At 39.1% G+C, this 24,634-nt stretch overlaps 1 protein-coding gene across 2 annotated transcripts in view; it reads left to right on the forward strand.

The window, feature by feature from the left end:
• LOC128657361 (oocyte zinc finger protein XlCOF7.1-like) overlaps positions 1 to 17,297 on the forward strand; it is a 41,232-nt gene extending 23,935 nt beyond the window's left edge. The window contains exon 7 of one of the 2 annotated variants that reach the window (XM_053711679.1): positions 16,805 to 17,297. In XM_053711679.1, the coding sequence (XP_053567654.1) occupies positions 16,805 to 16,839 (35 nt within the window). In that variant the 3' untranslated portion in view covers positions 16,840 to 17,297. Of the gene's footprint in view, positions 1 to 5,303; positions 5,823 to 16,804 lie in introns of those variants that run through there. The other variant, XM_053711678.1, reaches the window with a different exon arrangement.
• Positions 17,298 to 24,634: the final 7,337 nt, after the last annotated feature.

Here is a 24,634-nt window from a genome sequence, read left to right on the forward strand (position 1 = left end):
ATGCCAAGAATATTTATGAGAAGAACACCATGAAATGTAAGTCTTCCAAACTCGGTAATAAACCTTTCTAGACACAGATTTGCGAGCCTGCAACATAGTATTAATCACTGAGTCAGAGAAACCTCTATGACTAAGCACTAAGCGTTCAATCTTCATACCTTCAAATTTAATGATTTGAGATCCTGATGGAAAAATGGGCCTTGAGATAGAAGGTCTGGCCTTAACGGAAGTGGCCAAGGTGGCAACTGGACATACGAACAAGATCCGCATACCAAAACCTGTGTGGCCATGCTGGAGCCACCAGCAGTACAAATGAACGCTCCATTATGATTTTGGAAATCACTCTTGGAAGAAGAACTAGAGGCGGAAAGATATAAGCAGGTTGATAACTCCAAGGAAGTGTCAACGCATCTACTGCTTCCGTCTGAGGATCCATGGACCTGGACAGATAACTGGGAAGTTTCCTGTTTAGATGAGAAGCCAGCAGATCTATTTCTGGAAGCCCCCACATCTGAACAATCTGAAAAAATACATCTGGGTGAAGAGACCACTCCCCCGGATGTAAAGTCTGGCGACTGAGATAATCCGATTCCCAATTGTCTATACCTGGGATATGGACCGCAGAAATTAGACAGGAGCTGGATTCCGCCCATGCAAGTATCCGAGATACTTCTTTCATAGCTTGAGGACTGTGAGTCCCACGTTGATGATTGACATATGCCACGGTTGTGACATTGTCTGTCTGAAAACAAATAAACGGTTCTCTCTTCAGAAGAGGCCAAAACTGAAGAGCTCTGAGAATCGCACAGAGTTCCAAAATATTGATTGATAATCTCGCCTCTTGAGATTTCCAAACCCCTTGCGCTGTCAGAGATCCCCAGACAGCTCCCCAACCTGAAAGACTCGCATCTGTTGTGATCACAGTCCAGATTGGACGAACAAAAGAGGCCCCTTGAACTAAACGATGGTGATCTAACCACCAAGTCAGAGAGAGTTGAATATTGGGATTTAAGGATATTAATTGTGATATCTTTGTATAATCCCTGCACCATTGGCTCAGCATACAAAGCTGAAGAGGTCTCATGTGAAAACGAGCAAAGGGGATCGCGTCCGATGCTGCAGTCATGAGACCTAAAACCTCCATGCACATAGCTACTGAAGGGAATGATTGAAACTGAAGGTTCTGACAAGCTGAAACCAATTTCAGGCGTCTTTTGTCTGTTAGAGACAAAGTCATGGATACTGAATCTATTTGGAATCCTAAAAAGGTTACCCTTGTCTGAGGAATCAAGGAACTTTTTGGTAAATTGATCCTCCAACCATGTTCTTGAAGAAACAACACTAGTTGATTCGTGTGAGATTCTGCAGAACGTAAAGACTGAGCAAGTACCAAGATATCGTCCAAATAAGGAAACACCGCAATACCCCGCTCTCTGATTACAGAGAGTAGGGCACCGAGAACCTTTGAAAAGATCCTTGGAGCTGTTGCTAAGCCAAAAGGAAGAGCAACAAATTGGTAATGCTTGTCTAGAAAAGAGAATCTCAGGAACTGATAGTGATCTGGATGAATCGGAATATGAAGATATGCATCCTGTAAGTCTATTGTGGACATATAATGCCCTTGCTGAACAAAAGGCAGAATAGTCCTTATAGTCACCATCTTGAATGTTAGTATTCTTACATAACGATTCAAAATTTTTAGATCCAGAAGTGGTCTGAAAGAATTCTCCTTCTTTGGAACAATGAACAGATTTGAATAAAACCCCAGACCCCGTTCCTGAAAAGGAACTGGCACAATTACCCCAGATAACTCCAGGTCTGAAACACACTTCAGGAAAGCCTGAGCCTTTACTGGGTTCACTGGAATGCGTGAGAGAAAGAAACTTCTCACAGGCGGTCTTACTTTGAAACCTATTCTGTACCCTTGAGAAACAATGTTCTGAATCCAATGATTTTGGATTGAATTGATCCAAACATCCTTGTAAAATCTTAGTCTGCCCCCTACCAGCTGCGCTGGAATGAGGGCCGCACCTTCATGCGGACTTGGGGGCTGATTTTGATTTTTTAAATGGCTTGGATTTATTCCAGACTGGAGAAGGCTTCCAATTGGAAACCGTTCCCTTAGGGGAAGGGTCAGGTTTCTGTTCCTTATTCTGACGAAAGGAACGAAAACGATTAGCAGCCCTGAATTTACCCTTAGATTTTTTATCCTGAGGCAAAAAAGCTCCCTTCCCCCCAGTGACAGTTGAAATAATAGAATCCAACTGAGAACCAAATAATTTATTACCTTGGAAAGAAAGAGATAGCAACGTTGATTTAGAAGTCATATCAGCATTCCAAGATTTAAGCCATAAAGCTCTTCTAGCTAAAATAGCTAAAGACATATATCTGACATCAATTCTAATGATATAAAAAATGGCATCACAAATGAAATTATTAGTATGTTGAATTAGCTTAACAATGCTATACACATTATGATCTGGTACTTGTTGCGCTAAAGTTTCCAACCAAAAAGTTGAAGCAGCAGCAACATCAGCCAAATAAATAGCAGGCCTAAGAAGATGACCTGAACATAAATAAGCCTTCCTTAGATAAGATTCAAGCTTCCTATCTAAAGGATCTTTAAAAGAAGTACTATCTGCCGTAGGAATAGTAGTACGCTTTGAATAGAGATGGCCCCATCAACTTTGGGGATCTTTTCCCAAAACTCCAATCTATCAGTCGGCAAAGGATACAGTTTCTTAAACCTTGAAGAAGGAGTAAATGAAGTACCCAGTCTATTCCATTCCCTAGAAATTACATCTGAAATAGCATCAGGAACTGGAAAAACCTCTGGAATAACTACATGAGGTTTAAAAAACGAATTTAAACGTTTACTGGTTTTAATATCAAGAGGACTAGTCTCCTCCATATCTAATGCAATCAACACCTCTTTTAATAAGGAATGAATATACTCCATTTTAAATATAAGTATGAAGATTTTTCAGTGTCAATATCTGAGGCAGAATCTTCTGAACCAGATAGATCCTCATCAGAGATAGATAAATCAGAATGTTGTCGGTCATTTAAAAATTCATCAATTTTATGAGAAGTTTTAAAAGACCTTTTACGTTTATTAGAAGGTGGTATGACAGACAAAGCCTTCTTAATAGAATTAGAAACAAATTCTCTCACATTAACAAGAATATCCTGAGCATTAGATGTTGAAGGAATAACAACAGGTAATGGATTACTACTAATGGAAATATTTTCTGCATGTAAAAGTTTGTCAGCATGCTGAGAAGCGCATATCAACGTAGAAATCTTAGCACAAACTTACTTCACCACCTCCATAGGAGGCAAAGTTTGTAAAACTGAATTGTGGGTGTGGTGAGGGGTGTATTTATAGGCATTTTGAGGTTTGGGAAACTTTGCCCCTCCTGGTAGGAATGTATATCCCATACGTCACTAGCTCATGGACTCTTGCCAATTACATGAAAGAAAATGGGTTTATTATCCCTTTAACATCCATTACCACCTTTACTGAAAACGGTATTAAATACATCAGGCCCCTGCAATGAACCATGGGGAACACTACTACATATTGCCCTATTATGTTGTGTGCACTCATTAATTTCAAATTTTTTCTGTGTTTTAAACCAGAACCAAACCTGGAATTGCACTACTCAAGTGCTAGATTAACCCCAGCATCAGTATTGTCTAGAAAATGAACTCTGGCACCTGAGGAAATGCCTTGCACTTCCTCCCACAGCCACACTTCTCCCCTTTGCTTTGCCTGCAGTTGTGACAGACACTTTTTCCTAGCTTCTTTGTCTCCTTTTATCAGAAAGAGTAATTGTTTCTTTCAAATGAGGGATCTTGGAGGTCTGTTGCTAGTAAGAAAGCTGAGATTGAGAGGTTTGTGCACCCTCCCCCCATTTAACTCCCTTTACTGTCTGTCATTCCTGGTCCCGCCTCCTCTGTGATGCATGTTTTTGGTGACATCACCGGCATTTCGGGTGACCCATTCTAAAACAGGTTAAATAATACACTTATTCTGAGATTGGTGTACAGTTTAATGTCTTCTTAACACCTTTTTTTGGCAACCAAGGGTTAAGTCGTCATGTGGCCACTCCAAAATTACTAGTTTTTGAATGTCTAGGCTGCATCTTTGTTTTGAACAAATTTGTTAGGTTTGCAGTCCCCCACACAGAAAAGGACATTTGTATGTAATCTAATGAGGAGAAAAGCTCTGCAGAATTACTCTACTGTTCAGTCAATTCTTATGTCATTTAATAATAATGAATGTGGAGGTTTGAAATTAAGTAAGGCCAAAGTTTTCAGACACCTTAAGATTTATTGATCATCAGCTTAGAAAACTTACATTTAACAAAAAAATGCATATGTTGCAGAGAGATCCAAAAGTACAGCATGTACTGAAGAGGAAACCAGCTTTACAAAGTCAATATAAGAGTCATTAAATAGTGCAACATTTGTGCACACAAGTAATAGTTTTAAAGTGCAATTGTTTGACTAAATAATTTAAATTACATTATAAAAAATTGATTTCATTCCAGAAATATCTATTTGCTAATGTTCACAACATAGTTTTTTTTTTTTTATTAAATATTATATATATATCACTTTTTTATATGAAATGATATACTAGTGTGAAGAAAATCTTCATTACAAATAAAGAACGTGGTAAAAATGCAACATTCTACAAAAATAAAACTTAAAGGCATACGAAACCCAGATTTTTTTCTTTCATGATTCAGCAAAATCAAACTTTCATGATTTTAGGCAACTTTCTAAGTGACTCCTATTATCAATTTTTCTTTGTTCTCTTGGTATCTTTATTTGAAAAAGGAGGAATGTAAGCTTAGGAGCCAGCAAATTTTTGGTTTAGCACCTGGGTAGCGCTTGCTGATTGGTGGCTAAATGTAGCTACCAATCAGCAAGTGCTACCCAGGGTCTGAACCAAAAATGGGCTGGCGCCTAACCTTACATTCCTCCTTTTTCAAATAAAGATACCAAGAGAACGAATAAAAATTCATAATAGGAGTAAATTAGAAAGTTGCTTATAATGGCATGCTCTATCTGAATCGTGAAAGTTTGATGACTAGACTATCCCTTTAAAAAAACATTGCTTAATGTCCAGTAAACTGCCCCTAAGCCTTAGCATGGAGGTAAAGGTGTAGGAGTCCTAGCAGGTTCCCTTCCCGTGTAGAGGACACTAATTCAGAACAGTTAAAATGCTCTCAAGATAAAATAATTATGTCAATAAAAAATAAGTTTACTCTTATTGTATTTCTTATCAACAGATGAATTTACAAACTTCAATGATCCTGGTCATGGCGAAAGTGCTGATACTTCTTTCAATTTTCTTCAAAACCAAAGAAGCCACATGGGAAATTTATATTCTGAATCTGGAAAATATTTTACCTTGAAATCAGCTCTTACTAATCACATAGAAATTCAAACAGAAAAGAAAGTATTCTCATGTTCTCTCTGTGGGAAATGTTTTACTCTGAAATCATCTCTTATTAGGCATGAAAAAAATCATACAGGAGAGAAAGCATTTTCGTGTGCTGACTGTGGCAAATGTTTTACTTGGAAATCAGATCTTATTAGGCATCAGAAAATTCATACAGGAGAGAAAGCATTTTCATGTTCTGACTGTGGTAAATGTTTTACTCAGAAATCAAATCTTATTATTCATCAGAAAATACATACAGGGAAAAAAGCATTTTCATGTTCTGAATGTGGGAAATCTTTTACACTGAAAGGATATCTTGTTACGCATCAGAAAATTCATAATAAAGGTCATCAGTGAAATCATAGCTTAAACGGACAGTCTACACCACATTTTGTATTGTTTTAAAATTTAGATAGTCCCTTTATTACTCAGTCCCCAGTTTTGCATAACCAACACAGTTATATTAACCCCTTCACTACTGGGACTTTCAGAGAAGAACTTGCCCAAAATATCTGAGAATTTTTAGCATTTTTGCTATCATTCTATTTAAAGGACTATTAAAGTGATGGTAAATCCAAGCATTTAACAAACGCTAGGGTTTTCCATCACTAAAAATCAAGGGGAGTTTTAATGATCAAACATGTACAAAAGGGTGTTAAACTCACCGTTTCAGTGCCGTTGCACAGCGCTAAATTCAGCGGCTCTGGCTGCCCGCAGCACAACAATCTCCTTCAATGAGGTGATGTTTGCACCTCTGAACTAATAGCGGTGCGTGTCAACTGACAGGTTTCTGTATGCACGTATCGCTGTTCAGGTTGCAAGCGGCACCTCATTGGTAGAAGATCGTTGTGCTGTGGGCGGCCGGAGCCCCTGAGTTTAGCACCCTTTTGTACCGGTTTGATCATTAAAACTCCTCATGATTTTTAGTGATGGCAAATCCTAGTGTTTGTTAAATGCTTGAATTTACCATCACTTTAAACTTGACATTTTAACAGTGCATAAAATGTTTCATAGTTGCAAATGAAACATTATTGCAATAAACATTCATTATTTATTTTGCAGCCTTTCTTGTAAAATACATCTGAAAAATGTGTGTTTCATTTTCTCCCAGGGAGGCTTGGGTTAATACTTTAAGACAATTTATGCAAGTTTTTGTTTACTTTTCCCTCCCTCCCTAAGCTTCTATGGTGTCACATGCTTTTAAAAGCTGCATTATCAGAATGCAAATCATTATTTGTAATAGTAACCAAGTTGTATCAGTGCTAAACCATCTTAAGGGAATACAAGAGTGCAGGCTACTTCAGTCTGCACATGTGCAAACAGAGTTTGTGCTATATCTGAATATTAGTTTGTGATTGGTTAGCAGGGGTTCTTTTGTTCCGGGGGACAGGGAAATCAGTGGAAAAAAAGGAAATTTATGCTTACCTGATAAATGTATTTCTTTTTCGATATGACGAGTCCACGGATTTCATCCTTACTTGTGGGATATCGCCTCCTGGTCAGCAGGAGGAGGCAAAGAGCACCACAGCAGAGCTGTATATATAGCTCCTCCCTTTCCTCCCAATCCAGTCATTCGACCGAAGTTAGGAAGAGAAAGGAAAAGCCAAGGTGCAGAGGTGTCTGAAGTTTAACAAAAACATAATAACCTGTCTCAAAAGAACAGGGTGGGCCGTGGACTCGTCGTATCAAAAAATAAATAAATTTATCAGGTAAGCATAAATTTCCTTTTCTTTTTCAAGATACGACGAGTCCACGGATTTCATCCTTACTTGTGGGATACAATACCAAAGCTATAGTACACGGATGAAAAGGGAGGGACAAGACAGGGAACCTAAACGGAAGGCACCACTGCTTGAAGAACTTTTCTCCCAAAAACAGCCTCAGACGAGGCAAAAGAATCAAATTTGAAAAATCTGAAAAAAGTATGAAGAGAAGACCAAGTTGCAGCTTTGCAAATCTGTGCCACAGAAGCATCATTTTTGAATGCCCATGAGGAAGCCACAGCCCAAGCGGAATGAGCCGGAATTCGTCTAGAAGGCTGCTGTCCAGCAGTCTCATATGCAAAACATATGATACTCTTCAGCCAAAAAGAAAGAGAGGTAGCCGTAGCTTTCAGACCTCTACGTTTCCCAGAAAAAAACAACCAACAATGAAGACGATTGGCGAAAATCCTTAGTCGCCTGTAAGTAGAACTTCAAAGCACGGATCATGTCCAAATTATGCAACAGACGCTCCTTCGTAGAAGAAGGATTAGGACACAAGGAAGGAACAACAATTTCCTGATTAATATTCTTATTTGAAGAAAAAAAACCTGAGGAGAAAACCAGGTTTGGTTCGTAACACCACCTTATCCGAATGGAAAATAAGATAAGGAGAATCACATAGTAATGCCGAAAGCTCGGATACTCTGCGAGCAGAAGAAATAGCAACCAAAAATGAAAACTTTCCAAGACAATAACTTAATATCTATGGAATGCATAGGTTCAAATGGAACCCCTGAAGAACTGTAAGAACTAAATTCAAACTCCAAGGAGGAGCAATTGGTCTAAACACAGGCCGGATTCTAGACAGAGCCTGACAAAAAGATTGGACATCTGGAACATCTGCCAGACGCTTGTGTAACAAAATAGACAAAGCAGAAATCCGTCCCTTTAAGGAACTTGCTGACAACCCTTTCTCCAATCCGTCTTGGAGAAAAGACAAAATCCTAGGAATCCTAACCCTACTCCATGAGTAGCCCTTGGATTCACACCACTAAAGACATTTACGCCATATCATATGGGAAATCTTTCTAGTAACAGGCTTACGTGCCTGAATCAAGGTATCTATGACCGAATCAGAAAACCCTCGCTTAGATAAAATCAAGCGTTCAATCTCCAAGCAGTCAGCTGCAGAGAAACCAGATTCGGATTATGGAAGGGTCCCTGAATGAAAAGGTCTTTTCGCAACTGAAGCTTCCAAGGTGGCTGAGATGACATACCCACCAGATCGGCACACCAAGTCCTGCGAGGCCACGCAGGAGCGATTAGGACCACCGATGCCTCTTTGACTCGAGCAATCACCCGGGGAAGGAGAGCAAATGGAGGGAACACATAAGCTAGGCTGAAAGACCAAGGCACTGCCAAGGCATCTATCAGCTCAGCCTGGGGACCCCTGGACCCATATCTCAGAAGCTTGTCATGCCGACGAGACGCCATAAGATCCAACTCCGGCCTGTCCCATCTGAGAATCAGGTTGGCAAATACCTTCAGATGGAGATCCCATTCTCCCGGATGAAAAGTCTGTCTGCTCAGAAAGTCCGCGTCCCAGTTTTCCACACCTGGGATGTGGATCGCCGACAGATAACAAGAGTGAGATTCCGCCCACTGAATTATCTTGGCTACTTCTGTCATCGCCAAGGAACTCCATGTTCCTCCCTGATGATTGATGTAAGCTACAGTCATAATGTTGTCCGACTGGAAACGATGAATGTGGCCGAAGCCAGCCGAGGCCAAGCAACCGAGGCCAAGCCTGAAGCGCATTGAATATTGCTCGCAACTCTAGGATATTGATGGGAAGGAGAGACTCCGTTCGAGTCCTACACCCTGGGCCCTCAGGGAGTTCCAGACTGCTCCCCATCCTATCAGGCTGGCATCCGTTGTCACTATCACCCATGAGGGTCTGCGGAAGCATTTCCCCTGGGATAGATGATCCAGCGACAACCACTATAGAAGAGAGTCCCTTGTCTTCTGATCTAGATTTATTTGAGGACAAATTTGTATAATCTCTATTCCACCGTCTGAGTCTGAAGGCCGAGGATTGGACTGAAGGGTCCGGCATGTACTCAGAATCTATAACCGTCTGACCTCTGTCAAAAATATTTACATGGATAGAGAGTCGATTAGAGTTCCCAAGAAGGAACCCTAGTCTGTAGAACTAGCGAACCCTGTTCCAGATTCACTTTCCACCCGTGAGTCCTCAGAAAAGACAGAACAATGTCGGTATGAGACTTTGTTAGCTGATAAGACGACGTCTGGATCAGAATATCGTCCAGAAAAGGTGCTTAGAACCGCTAGCAGAGACCCCAAAACCGTTGTGAAACTTCTGGGTGCCGTGGCCAAACCGAAAAGAAGGGCCACGAACTGAAAATGTTTGTCCAGAAGGCAAACCTCAGGAACTTGTGATGAACTCCGTGGATATGCATCCTTTAGATCCACGGTAGTCAAAAATTGACCCTCCTGGATCAATGGGACGGCACAAATCGATTCCGTCATGAAAGGTGGAACTCTGAGAAACTTGTTTAGACTCTTAAGGTCTAAGATAGGTTTGAAGGTTCCCTCCTTTGGGAACTACAAACAGAATTGATAAAAACCCTGTTCCTGTATCGGAACGGGACAAATCACTCCCATGGCTTACACCATTTAAGAGTGCCTCTCTTCTAATCTGGACTGCGGATAATCTTGAACGAAGAAATCTTCCTTGGAGGGAAGAATTTCTGAACACCAGTTGGTATCCCCGAGACACTATTTCCATAACCCAGGGATCCTTCGCACCCAAGCCTGAATGAAAAGGAAGTCTGGCCCCTACCAGATCTGGTCCCGGATCGGGGGCAAACCCTTCATGTCTCAGAGTATTGGCCGCCTCCTTGGGCTGAGTATCCTCATACCAAGATTGAGCGGGTCTCCAATTAGCTTAGTCTAGTTTTATCCTGAGGGAGGTGACACCTCCCGAAATGACAGAAATAATCTCCTGCAGTTCAGGACCTAACAGGGCCTTCCCCCTGTAAGGGACAGCTAGAAGGTATGACTTAGATGAAAACGTCCGCAGACCAAGCTATCAGTCATAAGGCCCTGCAAGCAAAAAATACAGACAATTGTGGCTCCAACTCAAGACCCAATAAGCTTGTGATTCCGTCCAAGGATGATGCTTGCGTGATGTCAACATTCCGAGTATCAAACCAGTAGACTGCCGCACACATGACGGTAGATATACATACCGTCGGTTGCCAATGTATACACTGGGAAAGATGATTTTCTTAATAAAATCCTCTAATTGATCATCCACCGGATCTTTAAGCACAACTAACATCTATAGGGGTAGTAGATCTCTGAGCCAAAGTTGAAAACAGCTTCTAACCTAGGAACAGTTGGTCAAACCTTTTTAACTGAATCAGCTAAAGAAAACATCCTCTTGTAAAGGGAGGAACCCCATAATGTCCAACTAATTAGTCTAGACCCTGGAAGGACAACCAACACGATGGGGTCGCTATTAACCAGAAGTGCTCTTGTTCCATCCGAAACGTAAGGATGGAATAAGTAATTAAACAGCTGAAATTCCTTAATAAAGCTAACACTTTAAAAATGTTACTATCGCTTTAATACTTAAAAAATAAACATGAAATTCTGTAAGAAAAAGTAACACCTAAAAAGCGTTACCGTCACCTTAAAAGGAAACTTTATTACATATATGCTCTAGTTACATCCTAAAACACAGGGATGAAATAAGCCAATAAACAGCTGAAATTCTTAAATAAAGGTAACCCTTAAAAAGCGTTACTGTCACTTTAAACCGTAAAAGGAAATTTTATCATAGATATGCTCTTGTTACATCCTAAAATACAGGGATGAAATGAGAAAATAAACAGCTGAAATTCTTAAATAAAAGTAACAATAAAAAAACGTTACTGTCACTTTAAATCTTAAAAGGAAATTTTATCATAGATATGCTCTTGTTACATCCCAAAACACAGGGATGAAATAAACAAACATACAGCTGAAATACTTTAATAAAAGTAACACCTAAAAAGCGTTACTGTCACTTTAAACTTTAAAAGGAAACTCTATTATATATTTGCTCTTGTTACAACCACAGGGATGAAAAAAGGCAAGTAAACAGCTGTCACTGTGATACTCTCTTTAATTGTAAATAACCCGGACTAAGTCTTTTTGTTTTTCTAAAAACTGTCCTGTGCAATAGCACCCTAAAGAGAGAACCATTCTTCCGATATCAGGAAGATCAACACACAGAGGCGCGCAACTAAAAAGGCGCTAAACCTAACTCTGCCCATCGTGGGCATTAGAAAAATCCTCTCCTGGTCGCCATTTACTTAACAAAAAGGCCTTAGGGGGAAAAGAAACGGACTGAACAGTCTAGTCCGAAAAGGAGTAAATCACTGCGGATTCATCTCACACTGAGCCGCATAAACAAACCCCATAAGCATGGTCACAATAGATCTCCCGGTCGGCCATTAGTAAACCGCCGGTAGAAAAGAACATAAGACCCATGCGATACCTTACACTGAGCTCAGCTTTAAAATATAGCTCCACGTAACGACCAAATATGACAATATGAGAGCTCCCGGTCGGCTATACTTGAACCGCCGGGAGATAAGAATGCAAGTACTATGTCCTGCTTTACCCTGAGCTTTAACGCTATAAGAGCTCTGTCAGTCGTCTATTGAACCACCGGGAGATATAACCCCAATTGTATGCAGCACCTGACACTCTTATTTCTCTTAAATAGCTCTGCAGTGACGACTTTGAGGTTCACAATGGGCTAGACGTTGCTGTCACCTTTTCTATATGAGACTCCATAGGTATTGAAAAAAGAGCCCATGTGCCCAACAGGACCGAAGCCTGCGTTTAACTATCCCAATTATCCCCTGAAACACAGAGGGAATCTATTGATAGTGAGAAGGGGGTAAATCTGATGAAGAATAAAACAGAGTGCCTAACTTTTTTCTGAGACTATTACATCCACCCCCAGAGTAAAGTTAGCACTTACCTCATCTCCTGCCGGACAGTAAGGCAGTCTCCAGGTGTGTGAGGTCCTCTCCCTCACATGGACCTGTAATGAAAAGGAAAATCCTGAGTAAATATCCCTCAGGTTTTCTTGTTAAGAGCAGCAAACAAGTGCATGGGAGGTGCAGTGAGAATTATGTCCCACAAGTTCCCATTGCTCTAAAGCCACCAAATGCTTCTCTTTTTACTGAAGAGACTGATCTGGTCTAGGCTACACCCCAGCACAAAGTATCACTCAGTGGCACTACTTTAAAAAAATAAAATAAACTCTTGATTGAAGATTCTAAACTAATGCCTCACTTTACCTCTTCCTATCACTAACACAGGCAAAGAGAATGACTGGATTGGGAGGGAAGGGAGGAGCTATATATACAGCTCTGCTGTGGTGCTCTTTGCCTCCTCCTGCTGACTAGGAGGCGATATCTCACATGTAAGGATGAAATCCGTGGACTCGTCGTATCTTGAAAAAGAAATAAACATAAAACATTGTACTCATTTGACAAAATAAAGCTGCAGTTTTCATTGCAAAAGTATTCTTATATATGAAGGTTTATAATTATGTAGTTTACAATTTGTGTTTAGTGTCCCTTTAAAAAGAAAAAGTTTTTTTTTATTTACCTGTCAAATATAAATATATATATATATATATATAGTTTTTTTTTAATTAGACAACCCAAGGTATTGATCTAGGCCCATTTTGGTATATTTCATGCCACCATTTCACCGCCAAATGCACCATCGTTAACGTTTTCACAAACTTTGGGTTTCTCACTGAAATTATTTACAAACAGCTTGTGCAATCATGACACAAATATTTGTAAAAGCTTGTCTGGAATCCATTTTGTTCATAAATAGCAGACATATATATGGTTTTGCCGTTCATTTTGGTAATTAGAAGGCTACCAACTGCACCACACTTCTATTATTCCCGGCAGTAAAGAGGGTTAATCAGGTAGCTTGTAAAGTTAATTTTAGCTGCAGTGTAGAGCTTACCCTCCCACCTGACACTTCCCACCCCCCTGATCCCTCCCAAACAGCTCTCTTCCCTCCCTCACCCCACACTGGTCACCACTATCTTAGTTACTGGCAGAGAGTCTGCTAATATGAAGATTTAAGGCAATTTATTTTTGTTTTATTATTTTTTTCTATTTTCTGCAGACCCCCCTTACCCTCTAACCTCCCTCCCAAACAACTGTCTAACCCTCACACCTCTGGTAGCTGTCTGCCAGTACCTTTAAAACACTTTTTCAATATAATTAAGTAGTGTAGTGGTCCCCCTACCTCCCCGCTCTGGCAATCATTAGTTAGGGACTCTTCACCCCAACTTTTTTTTTCTATAGTGTAGCTCTCCCTCCTTGTCCTTTTCTTTTTATGTAGTGTTGTGCCATCCCATGCCCTCTTCCCCCCTCCGCTGCTGGACCAAACTATTCCCGCCGGCACATCCATGTATCTAAACAAATGTATTCCTATAGATTTACAACATTAACTTTTGTAACTGCAAAAGCTAAGACTTTCTTTAAAGGACCAGTAAATACAGTAGATTTGCATAATCAACAAATGCATGCTAAAAAGACAATGCAATAACACTTAGTCTGTACTTCAAATTTGTAGATTTTTTCTCTGAAAAATTTCAAAGTTATGTTTATTTACACTCCCCCACTGTATCATGCGACAGCCGTTAGCCAATCACACATGCATATATGTATATTCTGTGAATTCTTGCACATGCTCAGTAGGAGCTGGTGACTCAAAAAGTGTAAATATTAAAAGACTGTGCATATTTTGTTAATGGAAGTAATCTGGAAAGTTGTTTAAAATTGTGTGCTCTACCTGAATCATGAAAGTTTAATTTTGACTTGAGTGTCTCTAAATAATTTGCTACATCCATTAAACAAATATTAGTACTAAAATAAAAAATATCTTTCCGTTGGAATTTAAATAAATAAGTTTCATTCACGTATAGCTACACCAGATGGCCACTTGCGAAAAACACTTGCAGCACACTAACATTCACTCATGGATAAACCATGCACGCCACTTGCAGCACACTAACATTCACTCATGGATAAACCATGCACGCCACTTGCAGCACACTAACATTCACTCATGGATAAACCATGCACGCCACTTGCAAAAAACACTTGCAGCACACTAACATTCACTCATGGATAAACCATGCACGCCATTTGCAAAAAACACTTGCAGCACACTAACATTCACTCACAGCTAAACCAAGAGCGCCACTTGCAAAAAACACTTGCAGCACACTCACATTCACTCAAGGATAAACCATGCACGCCACTTGCAAAAAACACTTGCAGCACACTAACATTCACTCAAGGATAAACCATGCACGCCACTTGCAAAAAACACTTGCAGCACACTCACATTCACTCATGGATAAACCATGCACGCCACTTGCAAAAAACACTTGCAGCACACTCACATTCACTCATGGATAAACCATGCACGCCACTTGCAAAAAACACTTGCAGCACACTCACATTCACTCAAGGATAAACCATGCACGCCACTTGCAAAAAACACTTGCAGCACACTCACATTCACTCAAGGATAAACCATGCACGCCACTTGCAAAAAACACTTGCAGCACACTCACATTCACTCATGGATAAACCATGCACGCCACTTGCAAAAAACACTTGCAGCACACTCACATTCACTCATGGATAAACCATGCACGCCACTTGCAAAAAACACTTGCAGCACACTCACATTCACTCATGGATAAACCATGCACGCCACTTGCAAAAAACACTTGCAGCACACTAACATTCACTCACAGCTAAACCAAGAGCGCCACTTGCAAAAAACACTTGCAGCACACTCACATTCACTCACAAATAAGCCAAGAGCGCCACTTGAGAAAAACACTTGAAGCACACTCACATTCACTCATGGCTAAACAAAGAGCGCCACTTGCGAAAATCACTTGCAGCACTCTCACATTCACTCACGGATAAACCAAGAGCACCACTTTAGAAAAACAATTGCAGCACATCAAGGAGGTGCGCATAGCTCCATTCATCTCCACCTATTAACATGTTCCCCCCACCGTATCATTTACACAAGGAGATGCGGATTGCTCCCTTTATCAAAACACATTCCCTCTGCTGTCACATTTACTCAAGATGCGCATTGCTCCCTTTTCAAAACCCGTTACCCCCACTGTCAAACCTGTATAAGGAGATGCGCATTGCTCCCTTTATCAAAACACGTTAATCTCACTGTCATAACTGTATAAAGAGATGCGCATTGCTCCTTTTATCAAAACCCGTTACCCCCACTGTCAAACCTGTATAAGGAGATGCGCATTGCTCCCTTTATCAAAACACGTTAATCTCACTGTCATAACTGTATAAAGAGACGCGCATTGCTCCTTTTATCAAAACCCGTTACCCCCACTGTCAAACCTGTATAAGGAGATGCGCATTGCTCCCTTTATCAAAACACGTTACTCTCACTGTCATAACTGCACAAAGAGATGTGCATTGCTCCCCTTTCATAAAACACATTTCCCTCACTGTGTTAATCAACTTAGGAGCAATATTTTATTATACATATTATTTAATATTGAAGTATTAAAGGGACATTGTTCACTGTTTTTTTTTTTCATAGCATAAATGTTTTGTAGATGATCATTTTAGATAGCCCATCATGGAGTGTTTTTTTGTTTTAACAATGTATAGTTTATATTATTTTTTAATAACATCATGCTGATTTTCAGACTCCTAACCAAGACCCACAGTGTCACATGTATACACGCATTTACATACTCCTGCTGTCTCGTGTTTATGTTATCTGTCTTTTCATATGCAGGAAAGAAGTGGTGGGGGGAATGTCAGCTCTTTTTGTTTTTTAAAACCACTTTCAATGGGTGTCCTAGCCTAACCTCATCAACCGTGCTAAACTTGGAGCTTCTTATTTAAATTGTTTTATACTTGAATTTTAGATCAGTATTTGTGCAAATTCTTCTCTATAGTAGTGTCTATTATATGCAGTTATATGAAAATTGGTGTACACTGTCCCTTTAAGAGTATATATGTGATAAAAATATAGGAGGCATATGTGACTTTAAAGGTTTTTGAGGTGGGGAGATAGGGGCTAACAGTCGTTTTAGTGGTTAGTTCTTTACAATACATAAATACACAATAATGGTGTTTTTAGTATTAAGAAAGGTTAAAAATATTTTTAAATATTTAAAAATATTTTTCAAAAACACCTTATCACAAAATGATGAAGCACTGCATTGGTAAATAAATTAGACTGATTTATTAAATAGAAAAAGAAAGAAATAACAAAAACCAACACATTAAACGTGTGCTATTTATTTTCATCATCATTTTTTTACTTTCGTTTGGAGGGTGCTGTTGTTTCCCTTGTCTCTGTGTCTTGCTGAATGTTAAGGTTCAGACGGTGTAAGGGTCGGAGGAGCCGCTGCCCCACCGCAGTGTGAACATGGTGGACACCAGACACTGTTCCTGCGTGAAATGAGCAGTGCTAATGACTACGAAATTGACCACGTGTCCTCTCTGATCTCCCGTAGGGATTGTGCCATGGAACCCGTATGTTCACGGCTGAGGTCGTCATGCTGGATCCGTTTGAAGCAGAGCTCAGACACATCCTCATAGTACTGGCGGTCCCTAAAGATCTGCATTATATCTGACTGGGAGTCCTCAGCACCTGGTTGATCAGATGGGTCATCCTCAGATTCAACCTCCTCCTCCTGATCTGACTAGGTGTCCTTAGGATCAGAGAACAACAAAGGGGTTGAGGACTCACCAGAAGAGGGAGGTGGTTCATGCAGATCCTCAGAGGGGCCCGCTGGTGTAGCTTCTGAAGCAGCTAGACCCTCAGTACCAGAGGTGGTCTTAGTTACCAGGGGGAATTCAGACACATCCAATGGAATAAGAACACAAGAAATAGACATTAGTACATACTTATAACTCACATGTTCTGTTCATTACATTATGAGGTTCACATATTTAAGATTTAAATATGATTTTTAGTTGTAAAATAAATTGATATCTGTCAAGTTCTATAGTAGTCTGTTTGTTACTATTCTCTCTAAAGCAGGGGTATCAAACTCAATGTATCTGGGGGCCACTGGCCAAGTATCCTGCACTTTTGGGGGGCCGCTTGAACTGAGTAAGTGCTAGATATACTAGAAACTGGAAGTGACATTTACCCAAGTAGTAGTGCATGGTGCGAGTTGTAGCTTACAACAGACATACACAGTATATATATTTATAAAAAAAGGTATTTTTGAAGTGGCTGATGTGAATTACCTCTCAAAAACCACTGGGGGGCGCTTAAATATCAAGTACAAAGGGTAAAGCTGCTGTGTATGTGTTGGGATGTGACTGAAAGGATGATCCCTCAATCCTATCTGTCACTAATAGATAATATTAAAAAAGAGTTAAACACTTCACTGCGCTATATCCACTTTGAAATTATACATAAGCTTTGTGTAAAAGAAATACGTATTAAATGGTCTCTTTATAGCTTATAGTTTAAAACTATCCGTCTGGAGATAGATAACACAAAATCTATGAGTCTTTTATAGAACCCTTCAAAACATTAGTAATATATAGATGTTTGTAATAGATTTATCAAACACTATAACAGGGTCTTATCCTTTCTTGAGTAACAATTATTTTGTAGCAATACGAGGGTAATAAAACCAATTTGTTTCAAACACACAGTATATCGGAGAACTGTTTTCTCTTTTGTTATATATAGCAGTCAAGGTAGCATTCAAATGTTCATAAAGAGGCAAATATGTATGGAATATATATAAAAAAAATCAATTAACAGCGTATATGGAAATTTCTAGATACAAACATAAGCTAATAGATAAGATAAAGTTAGAAGACAAAGTCCATATTGCACAAGTAGCATGCTGGATAAAATTACTGTAGTATAGCTGTGGACGTACGGCTCAGCACAAAGATTTTGTGTGTTAATCCTCCCAGGCAATCTATGTCCAGTGTCTGTCTGGATGTGGCTCTGTTGGAGTATGGTGAAGATTTCTTTAGGATCAATGTGAGTCCTCTCCTCCGGTTCGTTTTATGGAGTGTAGCAGAAAGATAGAAAAAAAGACATAGCGTAACTCTGTGATAAAACAGGATTTATTTTTCAAACAGAGTATCTACTTACAAAGTATCACCTCAATCACTATGAGGTATCACACAGGCAATAAAAAATCTCAAATACGATCCAGAAAAATAGTTGCAGGTAAAAAAGCTTGGGTTTGAAACCTTTTGTGTTTTTTTGGCAATTAAACGGCAAACAAATTATCGAACCAAAGTTCAGTTTAAAAGGCTACTGCCAACTACAGATATAGTATAAGAACATATAAAACAACATAAAATAAAGCAAAAAAGCTTTGCGAGCGGTGAGCAGTCGGAACACAACACCATATGACACCTGACACGTTTCAAAGCTACTCAGAGCTTTTTCATCAGAGGTAAGTGTTGTGTTCTAATTCTGGCTTCCTTTTAAACTTCCCGCTGTTTGCGTGGAAGGAGGTGTGTGTCCCCATGCTGCTCTCCTATTGGTTCTTTTTGAATCACTGAACTATTTGACCGCCTTTAACTTTTTTGTGTTTGCGGGATGTTAACTAGGGCATTCTTTGAGTTTGGTGTTGCTAATAATTCTACTCCTAATAGAGACTGTTTACTCCTACCACACACATTTCCATTTAACTAAATGTTCACAATACCATAGCTACACTTGCGTGCCTGGGTATAACAAGGCCACTCGCTAGTACATACCCCCTAAGTTCAACACTAGATATGTGCTCAACATATACTCAGCCCGTTTTGTCCCCAGCATTACGTGCTCAACCAAATATCCAATTCCCCCCCGATGTATAGTAGTTAATACTATTGATAGGATATGGGCGTACTAAAGGTTTATAATACATAAATCGTAAGTTACTGCTCTTAATGGTCCCCTGTCATTCCACAAATTGTAAAATACATTAAGACCACCGTATTTGATATTCTTGTGCTTTGAAAGTATAACACTTAATATATAGTTCGTCCATTTTATTGCTTATTAGTATCCTAAGGATCAATTTTATTTTCTTTAAATATGGGGTAGCTTGGATTCTAAAAGCTGGTGTTTTTTGCTTATTGTTTATTTATTATTTTCATTATATGCCCATTTCTCTTAGGTTTTACTGCCGTAGGGTGTAATAAAAACCCCCCACTGAGGATTGTATGTGTTTTTTAATTTTAAGTGTTTTTGTAAAAATAAAGCAGAGGTAGTTAATTAAGAAATGTAATGCGGGGAGGCTGTTTTATGAGTTATAGGAATGCCACTATATCAATATCTTTGTTAAGTCCCCTAGGTGTCAGGGTGTTGAAATAGTGGATCCAGAAGGTCTCCCTTTGTCGTAATTTTTTAACTCTGTCTCCCCCGTCTTTGATAGGTGGTATGAATTCCAGAACTGTTCCCTTTAGGCATTTTGGATCCTTATTGTGAAATTTGGAGTAGTGGTCACTAAGATTATGGCCACTAAAACCATTTTCTATATTCTTAAGGTGCTCCAGTAGTCTAGTCTTATAGACTCTTTTTGATCTACCTATGTACTGTAGGCCGCAGCCGCACTCTAATAGATAGACAATGAAGTCACTCTTACAATTGGTTAAATGATTAATTTTGCATTCTTTGGTATCTGCTTTAGATTTAATGATATGAGTTGGTTTGTTACCACTATAGGCATGAATGCACCCTTCGCAGTTCTTACGAATACATTTATAAAAGCCTTGGCTTTTCTTCTCCAGACAGTTATCTCTACTGGTTTTTTTCTTTAATTTGCTGGGTGCAAGTATATTTTTTAGAGATTGGTTTTTCTTAAACGTAATTACTGGGGTCTCTTCTAGATTGTTTTTAAGAAATCTGTCCTGTTTCAGGATTGGCCAGTATTTTTTAAGTATGTTTTTTATTTCTGGGGCTGCCTCATTATATGTAGTTATAAAACCCATATTTCTTGTTTTATTTTTATTAACACTTTTATCTTTCTTTGAGTTGCTGTTATCCATATTACTATTGGATCCTATCCTGTTGGGATATATATGTGTAACCATAGGCTTCTCTGTTTTCCCTAGTAGGATGTTTCTATCAAGGTTTCTTACTTTGTTATAGGCTGACTCTATCAGTTTTTTATTATATTTTTTGCTGATGAGTTGATTTTTAAGTATATTGGCCTCCCTGTCAAAATCTTCTATTTTGGTGCAGTTTCTTCTCAACCGTTGAAACTGCCCATAGGGGATGTTATTAATCCATGTTTTATGACATGTGACCACTGTCGGCTGGTAGATAACCATTTGTATCGGTATCCTTTCTTTAGAGGTTTGTAAGGATCTGGTGGTTTTCAAAATTTTTTTCATTGCATTTGTGGGTGAAGGAGAGATTCATGTCATTCGAATTTACATATTTTGTAAATTCGTCCAAAGTAGAATGACCACCTTTCCATATTAAGACGATATCGTCGATGAATCTTCCCCACCACACAATATGTTCTGAAAAAGGATTGTTGTTATATATATGGAGATCCTCCCAGAATCCCATATAGATATTTGCGTAACTGGGGGCCATAATGGTCCCCATAGCTGTTCCACTAATTTGTAGGAAAAAGTCTCCTTCAAATTGAAAGTAGTTCCTTTCCAAAACAAATTTTGCACTCTCTATCAAAAAATTTCTTAATTCTACCGACATATTTGTTTTATTTCTTAGAGTCAGATCCAGTACTTGTATACCTTTGGCATGATGAATGTTTGTGTAGAGGGCTGCTACATCAAGGGTGACCCATTTATAATTTTCCTGCCATTGTATATTTTCAATTTTTTTGATAGTGTCTATTGTGTCTTTAAGGTATGACTTTAGTAGTGGCACTATGGGTTTTATATGAAAGTCCACTAATTCTGACAGACGTGCCGTAAGTGAATTTATACCTGACACTATCGGTCTGCCAGGTGGAACCTTACTGTTTTTGTGGACTTTTGGTAGATGGTAAAAAGTCGCTGTTTTAGGGTGCAAATTTTGTAAATATTTAAATTCCGCATTATTAAGAATCCCATTATATTTTGCGGTATCTATCTTGACAGGGAGGCCAATATACTTAAAAATCAACTCATCAGCAAAAAATATAATAAAAAACTGATAGAGTCACCTTGATAGAAACATCCTACTAGGGAAAACAGAGAAACATATGGTTACACATATATATCCCAACAGGATAGGATACAATAGTAATATGGATAACAGCAACTCAAAGAAAGATAAAAGTGTTAATAAAAATAAAACAAGAAATATGGGTTTTATAACTACATATAATGAGGCAGCCCCAGAAATAAAAAACATACTTAAAAAATACTGGCCAATCCTGAAACAGGACAGATTCCTTAAAAATAATCTAGAAGAGACCCCAGTAATTACGTATAAGAAAAACCAATCTCTAAAAAATATACTTGCACCCAGCAAATTAAAGAAAAAACCCAGTAGAGATAACTGGCTGGAGAAGAAAAGCCAAGGCTTTTATAAATGTAATCGTAAGAACTGCGAAGGGTGCATTCATGCCTATAGTGGTAACAAACCAACTCATATCATTAAATCTAAAGCAAATACCAAAGAATGCAAAATTAATCATTTAACCAATTGTAAGAGTGACTTCATTGTCTATCTATTAGAGTGCGGCTGCGGCCTACAGTACATAGGTAGATCAAAAAGAGTCTATAAGACTAGACTACTGGAGCACCTTAAAAATATAGAAAATGGTTTTAGTGGCCATAATCTTAGTGACCACTACTCCAAATTTCACATTAAGGATCCAAAATGCCTAAAGGGAACAGTTCTGGAATTCATACCACCTATCAAAGACGGGGGAGACAGAGTTAAAAAATTAAGACAAAGGGAGACCTTCTGGATCCACTATTTCAACACCCTGACACCTAGGGGACTTAACAAAGATATTGATATAGTGGCATTCCTATAACTCATAAAACAGCCTCCCTGCATTACATTTCTTAATTAACTATGTGACGAACCAAGGTTATCCAACCCTGCGCCAGTCACTTATTTGGCACAGAAAGGGTTATCAGCCCCCTTTTCTGTCACCAAAAGGTCACAATCTAGCCACACCAGGCAAGCTTGTGATTCAGTTTAGTGGGTGCAAGAGTTAACCGCACTCCCTTAATCTGTACTAGACGTAAGAGAAATGCCCAAAACTCCCTTTTAATGCCACCCACAATAAACTATAAATCCTATAGCTCCAATACTGCCACAACTTAAAATTTATTAAAGGGAAAATCCTAAGGAAAAACCCAGACTTTACACATTAACTCTAGAAATACAATTTAGCAGAAAATAACCTAAATTATACAGTTCTAATATTCCAGTCTCTTTCAGTAACGTGGTTCAATTATTAGACAAAGGCCAAACTTAATAAAAAAATTATTTATTATGCCAAAAATATTATGTACAATGCATTATTAATAAAAAGTTGTTACAAATAAAATTACACACGCAAACAGTGTTTTAAAATACAAAGGAGAAAAACAGAATTGAATACTTTCCTAGCTTCAAGCTCTGTGCCCGGGGATGGCAGGAAAATGATGGCTCCTTACTTCTGTACAGCAGCTCCCCTTGTAAGAATGACAATCTTATTGTTAAGAAATAAGATTCTTAAAACTATTTTTTCAGAGATCAGGTTGCCTAACCACACCCTCCTGGGCGGGCTAAGAAACCCCCCTGTCTTTATGACCTTCAATAGACTAATTTCTTGCCTGAATTTATACAATCCATTATAATTCCTATATTTCTATATTTACATATCTAGAACCTTTTAGTTTTATTGGGAGAATCGGTTTGATATCAAATATGCCATAGGTTGTCATATTTACCTTCCTTTAAGGTTATAACAGTTTTAACACACATATGTACATAATATACCAATGTCCTGTCAGTGACCTGGTCAGTTTTTTTAATGAAGGGCCTGTTTTGCATCAGGCATTCTATTGACAGCTTAAGCCATAAACTTTATCCTGTGTATCTCTGGGACTAAGAGCTCAAAGAGTGGTTTTATGACTCAATGCATACACAATAACATTTGGTGGGCTATTTCGGAAACGCCTGGCAGTTCAAAGAAAACACAAGTTACAATTCTTCTTGAAAACAAATAACTGTTTTGAGTTCAAGCTACACAGAATTAACCCCTTCTTAGCTAAATCCTGAGGTTTTCGTGACAAACTACCTCTGCTTTATTTTTACAAAAACACTTAAAATTAAAAAACACATACAATCCTCAGTGGAGTTTTTTTGTTACACCCTACGGCAGTAAAACCTAAGAGAAATGGGCATATAATGAAAATGAAAATAATAAATAAACAATAAGCAAAAAACAGAATTTATGCTTACCTGATAAATTACTTTCTCCAACGGTGTGTCCGGTCCACGGCGTCATCCATTACTTGTGGGAAATGTTCTCCCCCACAGGGAAAGGCAAGGAGAGCACACAGCAAGAGCTGTCCATATAGCTCCCCCTCTGTCTCCGCCCCCCAGTCATTCGACCGACGGTTAGGAGAAAAAGGAGAAACTATAGGGTGCCGTGGTGACTGTAGTGTATAAAGAAAATTTTTTCAACCTGATTAAAAAAACCAGGGCGGGCCGTGGACCGGACACACCGTTGGAGAAAGTAATTTATCAGGTAAGCATAAATTCTGTTTTCTCCAACATTGGTGTGTCCGGTCCACGGCGTCATCCATTACTTGTGGGAACCAATACCAAAGCTTTAGGACACGGATGAAGGGAGGGAGCAAATCGGGTTACCTAAACGGAAGGCACCACGGCTTGCAAAACCTTTCTCCCAAAAATAGCCTCCGAAGAAGCGAAAGTATCAAATTTGTAGAATTTGGCAAAAGTGTGCAGAGAAGACCAAGTGGCTGCCTTACATATCTGGTCAACAGAAGCCTCGTTCTTATAGGCCCATGTGGAAGCCACGGCCCTAGTAGAGTGAGCTGTGATACGGTCAGGAGGCTGCCGTCCGGCAGTCTCATAAGCCAAGCGGATAATGCTTTTCAGCCAGAAAGAGAGAGAGGTAGCAGTAGCTTTTTGACCTCTCCTCTTACCAGAGTAAACGACAAACAAGGATGAGGTTTGTCTAAAATCTTTTGTTGCTTCTAAATAGAACTTTAAAGCACGAACAACATCTAAATTGTGTAATAAACGTTCCTTCTTTGAAACTGGATTCGGACACAAAGAAGGAACAACTATTTCCTGGTTGATGTTCTTGTTGGAAACAACTTTTGGAAGAAAACCAGGCTTAGTACGCAAAACAACCTTATCTGAATGGAATACCAGATAGGGTGGA

This window comes from Bombina bombina, chromosome 4 (genome assembly GCF_027579735.1).
Source record: "Bombina bombina isolate aBomBom1 chromosome 4, aBomBom1.pri, whole genome shotgun sequence".
NCBI lineage: Eukaryota > Metazoa > Chordata > Amphibia > Anura > Bombinatoridae > Bombina > Bombina bombina.